The sequence below is a fragment of the Anarrhichthys ocellatus genome, unplaced genomic scaffold (assembly GCF_004355925.1).
Source record: "Anarrhichthys ocellatus isolate YVR2014 unplaced genomic scaffold, GSC_Weel_1.0 scaffold3, whole genome shotgun sequence".
In the NCBI taxonomy this organism is placed as follows: Eukaryota; Metazoa; Chordata; class Actinopteri; order Perciformes; family Anarhichadidae; genus Anarrhichthys; species Anarrhichthys ocellatus.
Genome location: NW_022280033.1, coordinates 16,077,744 through 16,085,240, shown reverse-complemented (window position 1 = coordinate 16,085,240; position 7,497 = coordinate 16,077,744). Strand labels below are relative to the sequence as shown.

The 7,497-nt window shown below is 40.8% G+C and overlaps 1 protein-coding gene across 1 annotated transcript in view; it reads left to right on the top strand.

The window, feature by feature from the left end:
* spmip7 (sperm microtubule inner protein 7) overlaps positions 1-4,210 on the top strand; it is a 9,206-nt gene extending 4,996 nt beyond the window's left edge. The window contains exons 5-9 of the mRNA XM_031874643.1: positions 1,742-1,809; positions 1,905-1,946; positions 2,054-2,161; positions 2,381-2,485; positions 4,096-4,210. Of these exons, the coding sequence (XP_031730503.1) occupies positions 1,742-1,809; positions 1,905-1,946; positions 2,054-2,161; positions 2,381-2,485; positions 4,096-4,210 (438 nt within the window). The remainder of the gene's footprint in view (positions 1-1,741; positions 1,810-1,904; positions 1,947-2,053; positions 2,162-2,380; positions 2,486-4,095) is intronic.
* Positions 4,211-7,497: the final 3,287 nt, after the last annotated feature.

The following is a 7,497-nucleotide window of genomic DNA, read 5'->3' as shown; positions in this document are numbered from 1 at the left end:
TGTGTGTGTGTGTGTGTGTGTGTGTGTGTGTGTGTGTGTGTGTGTGTGTTCGTTCACACAGCCCTGGCTCTGCAAATGAGAATCACACCGAGCAACACAACGCTATTCCAACCAATCAGCAATAGGGAAGGCCATGAATGTTGAAAAGATAAAGGCAGTGGGAGCGAGAGGGACGGTACATTTTTGTTTTATTTGTTTGGGTGTTGAGTTTAGATATCAACAATCTTGCTCCAGAATCACTGACTCCACCTTTAAAGGGACAGTATGTAGGATTTGGTGGCATCTAGCGGTGTGATTGCAGACTGCAACCAACTGAATTCCTCTGCGTTCACGTCTCCCTTTCCAATACTGCGGTAACGTGAGCAGTCGGATGCAAAACCAGTGTTTGGTTTGTCCCTTCTGGGTTACTGTAGAAATATAGCGGACTCCGCGAAGAAGACCCGCTCACTTTGTAGATATGTATGGCACTCAATGCTAACAAAAAAATAACAACTCTTAGTTTCATTATTCACTAAACATAGACATGAATATTATATTCCATTTCTGCCAATAGATCACCTGAAATGAAACACACTGGCCCTTTAAAACAATGCAGCACATTTTCTGGTCAGTTTTTAACCTGTTGGCCCACAATGTTAAATGCAGCATAGAAACTGAAGCAGGCAGATAAAGTACAAGTCTCGTAATATTTTCCATTTTTCTTATTGCCATCAATAATTTGACATGTTTTTACTGGTCTCAGTGAGCCGCTTTCTTGAATCCACTCTGTTGCTCTGGCCCTCCTCTCTCACTGTCATTGGCACTGCTGTGGCTGCTTTCACCAGCAGCTCTGAATGCATCCACTAATTATTTTTGATAGACTTAGATGTCGTTATTTTATGCGATTTCAACTTCTTCTTGACAGCCACAAAGGAACCACACTGGGCTGGTCGGCCCACTCAACTGGGACACAACACAGCCCTCTCTCTGTGTTATGTGTGCCGTTTTTTTGTTTTTTTCACTGCATTGGCCCAATTTGTGTAGCACCCCACTGGAAAACTTCTTGGTACTCGCAAAGCAAAGCACTCCAACCTTGTTGTAGCTTATTCCTCTGTGCCATAGACTTTCATAGATGTTCAGAAACTGTAAAAACACTTCAAAGAGCCGCTGAGTGATATGCTCTTTTATTACAATGACCATGGGCACTGTATGTCATATTGAGTGAGTCCCCTTCACACCATCCTCCTGCCATTACTCACCAAAAAAAGGGGAAAATGTGTATTAATCCGCAGCTGAAAGTAGTCCCCCCAAAAATGCCTTATTTACTAATGTTTGAGTGGTGTTTGGTGAAAAGCCATATCGCCCAGCTATTTTAGGAAATCACAAATTAAACAATATATTTGTGACTTTATATTGAATATATTAAAGATTTACATGTTCAGTGGGAACAATGGGCTGAGAGCCAAGAAGCCAGAAGTGCCAGAGTACAGAGGGACACATTGTTGGTTTTGGTCTTTCTATTTATTAGAAATAAGAAAAGTCTATAACATAACCAGACTCATCCTTTAACGTCTTCAAATCCGTGTAATAATAATTTACTGCTGATGAAATCCTGCATGCACCGTTTATCAAACTATATATGTCTGTGTGTGTGTGTGTGTGTGTGTGTGTGTTTACACGGTGAAGTGAGGCTGTGTCGGTGTCTTAATGAAGGTGTCTGATGCATTCTGCTAAAAGACCTGCTGTTACTGTCCTTTCCAAGTCGATCGGAGCAGAGTGGAACAGGCAGCAGCTTCGATCGAGGAATGATTCCAGGAAGCCCGTAACATTGTAAGTTTCCAACTACCAGTCTCTCCTGTCTCAAGAGCATTAACTAACGATGATCACTGGCTTTAAAGCAACATCTCTCTCTCGCCTCCTTCCAGCTGCAGTGGGTGTCCGAGGTCAGGTCAAATCCCTCTGTACACGTGAGTATGAGGTCACCGCAGATGTCTTACACATTTCAGTTCACAATATTGATTGTCAGTGTCTCTGGAGCTGACCGTTGTGCGTGTGTTTTGTTATGTGTGTGCAGTGGTACGATCGGCTCTGAGAACATGCACAACATCGACAACATGGATGGAGACTTTCACCCTCTGACCCTGAAGAGGAGCATCGTGCCCCCATACGTGCCTACAGCTCGGTAAGACACACACACTCACATTCACTGAGGACCACAAGAGCTCCATTAATTCAGCATGCCATTTATTTTGCTTGACATGTTTTTTTTTATTATTACACCCTGGATGACTGAAGCACATTCTAAAACCGCTTATACCTTTGAGATTCCTCTCACATGGCGATGTTCATTCTCCTGTAACAGATTCGGATAAATAATGTGTAAACTTGTGATTTGTGCCAGGCGAACCACCATCCCCGGATATACGGGCAAGGCTGCTTATGCAAACTCTGCTGCTGATGCTGCAGTCTCAGTCCCAGCTGTCTCCAGTCCTGTAGGCTCCTCCGGGTGAGTCTTCACAGTGACTTTTAAGAGGCCCCTTAGGCAGCAAAATAAACCATTACCTGACAAGGACTCAAAGCAAACACTACTTTATTCATTGCTCGCAATTATTTGATGAATCTGTAAAAACAAAACAAAAAATTCTTCTCCCAGCTCGACTCATATCCTCAATACACATTAATTTTAATACATTGGACACGAATGCTCAGAAATATCCACTGGAGGGCGATCTAATGCACTCCACTGACACCGTGCCTCAGGTTACAGTCTGACTTCACCACACAGATGTGCTCATATTTTACTGCTATTCATTTATGAATGAAACACAGCTCAGATTAAGCATCATTAATACCAAGACTGCAGTGGGTTGTACTTAGTAAATGAATAATTTAAAGTGTTTGATACATTTTTCAGCAAGTATTTCATTAGTATGTAGTGCTAAAGGACTAAGCCAAGTAGTCGTTTTATAAAGAGCAAAACCTTCTTGACAATCCTCACCAAGGAATATTGATTCTGAATCACCTGAGGCACATATAACGAAACAAATTCAGTCAAATGAAGACAAATACATGGTATCTGTTTGTTTTTGAGCCTAAAATGAGAAATATTTGTAATACCTACAGTTTTATTTGCAGATGGGCATGCAAAACAAACAATTAATTTAGTTAATATAATAAATGATCCATTTTTTATTTTTTGCATTTCATTCAGAATTGTTAGATGTTTAGCTTGTGCCTGTATGTATTTGACTGACATCACTTTTGCCATTTTCATCAGCTACATGTGTTCCTTTTTTTTGGATGAGTGGGCCAATGAGATACAAGTTAATGGTCAGTTGATACAGTAATTGAAAATGTTCAGTGATTAAAAACAATGGATGTCGTTCCCGAAGACAGACAGGAAGGAAATTGGAAGTCTTGGAAAACTGGGCCTGAAAATGACAAGAAGGTTAATTTGAGGGCAAAATAACATTCTTGCGTAGAGGAGACTTCACAGCAAGCATTCCGATTTTATCCAATGGCATCAAGAGCAGTGGAAAATATTTCCTTTCAGAAAATGTAAAAAAAAAAAAAGAAAGTGTCAGCTTAACAGTGATAATGTCAGTGTACAATGAATAAGAATGTGAGTACTTTTAGCACAGCTCACTGTGTAGAGCAAACATCCCTCCGCTCTGGGAGTGCTGTCTGTCTGTTAAGGAGGCGTAAACCTGTTTCCTAGTTGGGCCCCAGTTGAGCGAACTTTACCGGCTTTTGGAGCAGGCATCTCCAGATGGCTGAATCCAGAGCAGCTCGTGGTAATCGTGGTTTTTCACAACCTAGATCCATTTTCCTGGTGCCCGACAGCCCCTGAGATCTGTTTCCTCTGCTGATTAGGCTGGCCTCCCATATTTTTTCCCCAAAACAGAAAAAAAGACAAGCACTTGGATTGATTAACTGTCTGCAGCAACGGTCAGACCACCTCTGGATTTTTGCTTGCCAAAGCTCGCTCATTACACAAGTGCCTATGGGTATTATTTAAGTATCAGCCTGTAGCAGTCTCAGTTATTTGGTGTTTCATTTTTACGTGATCCAGAATAAATGATAATTTACTGACTTAAAATGGTGATATCTCCACAGCCCTACCTTTGGCCATGCGGCGCCCCTGTCTCGAATGGTGACCACCGTGACCCCCTGCAACCCCTTCCTGAGACCTGCGCTTCCTGTCACACGCAAGCACGCGAGGAGGCAGTAGACAAAGCCGATGAGAAAGTTTTGAAGGTGTCAGCTTCCCTTTTTATGCCATCCAATCTGTTTGTATGAATACGTCTATAATGATGTGATGTCAGTGACTGATTCGGAGTGAGTTGGAGAATAATGAGATGCCACATTATCATAATTTCCCTGATTTAGATGAGTGGTTTTCTAACTCCGGGTAGTGAGCTCTCGCATTGTCCTCTTAAACATTCGCTCTCTCACTGACTCGCTCACTAGCTCATTGTGTGTGTGTGTGTGTGTGTGTGTGTGTGTGTGTGTGTGTGTGTGTGTGTGTGTGTGTATTTGAGCCCACACACTTTGTGGTTCATGAAGGGCAAAGAGAGGGACCAAACAGAAAATATTGAGGGAAGTAAGGATTTTATGCGCTAATGTTACATTTTTAACAGTATAAAAAAACAAACAATGGCAGGTATCACAGATCCATTATGAGTCCCATTTTAGTATCAACCCAAGCTAATTTGGTCAGAAAGTACATATTACATACAGTCTGCAGTTTACCCTGCACACATAATTTGAGCTGTTAGTTTTTCTCTAGATGTGACTGTCATGCAAATTGACATTATTATGAAGTGTCTGCCAGCTATAGCTTCATGTCTGTGGTTTGTGCAGCTTCTCACTTAGACAGGAAGTAGGGATGAGCTGGTTTTCCTGTTTCTCTTCATCTATATTTTGTTTAGATTTACATTGCACAAGGATTTCTACTTGAACACGCTGGTGATTTTTGTGAGGGCTTAAGATCACGTGATCACCGATGCATCGCAATTCTAAACCACATCTCAATTACCTTACACAGCTTGTCATTAAAGGGGCACTTCAATGATTAAGTATTGTCCTTCAATACAGGTTTTGGGGAGTCGCAAGAGAAGATTTTTTTTTAAACGGGTCAGATTTGAAGCAGCAGATTAGTCTAGATATGGTCCAGACTCCAAACGTGTCAGATCCTACATTTCTCACAATGCAGCTCAATAGCATCTTTTATTAGTCATCACCAGGGTTCATTTTTTTTAGTCCAAAAAAATAAATGACTCATTACGCATTGAAAAGGTAATTCAATTACTCAACTAGTTACTCAACAATACAAATAATAAACATTATTTGTTACTTTTTTAAATTTGTTATTCAGTACAGCTGCATAAAACAACTGGAAATCCTCTACACATATTCTGTGGTTACCATATGTAGTAATTAAAAACAATACATTGTTTTTAGCAGTCTGCCTTTGTTTAGAGGCCACGGGCCTCACACACCTTCCAGCTCTGAACAAACCCAGAAGACTCCCAAGGCTAATGGGCAATGTTAGCAAGCCAGCTAAGAACACACATTTAAATACAATAACTTTGGAGTTACCAGGAGTCCCATTTACCCCTCTTTTGATACCCCGTACCTCCAGGCCCTGCGTCACGCTAACATGTCCTGGACTGAGTGCAGAACTGATATCAACCCTCCGTCAAACTCCTGGTAAGACCGCACACAAGTCGACCCCCAAAGTCAAAGTAACGGCGCATCGCTGGGTTTGATAACTGAAACGTAGCAGCTGAATTTCCAACTGCAAACCCATATAGGCTACTACCCTTTACTGAAAAATAGTGATCACATTACTGTAACACTTTATGGCAATGTGTTACTGAACAACAATTCACTTCATGTTTAAAAGATTTGAAACAACCCCTTCAGTTCAGAGTTATAAATCATACCAACATACACTGTAGATTTGTTAAGATTGATCGTTTTGTTTGCACTGTAGTGAATCCAGTAAATCTAGAGCGTGCACTCTTCCTTTTGGCCTGATATCAGCAAACAGCTCAGATGGTGATTGACGTCTAGTAACCACCAATTAATGTGGTGGACAAACTTGACTGAGAAGGCCAGCATTCAATGTTCACCACTTTGTTAAGTGATGGACGGATCGGACTCGGCTACTGTTAACTTAAGCATTTTCAAACTGATTAGTGATCATTATTTCACCTGTTTAGGACGTTTGAAGATGTTTAAATAGTAACAGCAGTATCAGCGGGCTTTATATGACGCTACTGCCAGAAAACAGTTAGGGAGGCTTTGCTTAAAGACTGGAATCAGGGAAACGGCTAACCTGGCTCGGTGTGAAGGTAACAAAATCTGCCCAGCAGCAGAAAACCATTCGGTAGCACTTCACATTACAGCGCTGTAATAATAGTGGTTAATAATTGGGTAATAATTATGTAATGCCGTGTAATTGCCAAAGAAATAACCAGGTAATTACTTGGTATTAGCAATGGGTAATATTAGACTGAAATGTATATAACAGGGTAAAAAGGGCCCAAACAAAGGATGATAATGGGGAAACATTTAAAGATGGCAACAAGGCAAAATCATTATATTTTGGTAACAATAAGGTAATGCGGTGACATTAATGGGTTAAAACGACTCGATAATAACGAGGTATTCCTGGCTGATGTTTTCACAATATTATATGCTGCTATCAGCGTAACACCTTCAAAATCACGTGACCATTCTTGGAAGTCAAAAATGGTAACTACCATATTATAATGCTGAAATTCATGTTCCAAACATTCCCTTTTCTTCCAAGGAAATGCTGTTACCTGCAGAACACACTTGTTTCTGTCTAATAACAATGAATCAGGGCGGCCCGTTTCTACTCCTCACTACTTTCAACAAAACACTTTTTATCCTTTTGATGCCTTGTTTTACATTTCAAAACTTCATTACTCAAAATGTCGAATTGTTTCTTTAAACTTGGCATCGCACCCAAGTTTGCACGTTTGCTGTTGTATTTAAAAACAATAAAATGGCGTAAACCTCCTCATGGCAATCACAACTCTATTTGCTATAAGCGCCCTCCTCCTCCTCCTCCTTCTCAGATTTTCCAGCCTGTGGTCTGAATCTCATCACTGGCTCCTTTTGAAAACAGGCTCACAAACATCGTGATTGATTCAGCCGCTATCCTCCAGGATCTCTCAATGCCTGCCTGGGCTGGAGATTAATTTCCTCTTCCTCATCTTAATTTTTACTCATCGCCGCTCCATAAAAAGGCTAAATGTCAAGCATGCCTGACTCCTTCTAGTGACACGTCTACTCCAGCAGATAATTACCATAAGGAAATAGATGCTTTAGTGTGCAGAGGGGAATTTAATTTACTCTGACATCCTCGCAGCATAATGCATTCCTAAAGAAAGAGAGTTTTTCACTTTGCAATTGACTTTTTAGATAAATTGGACTATTTAATGTGATTATCAGTCTTGAACGCCTTTGACTTATTAAGGTGTT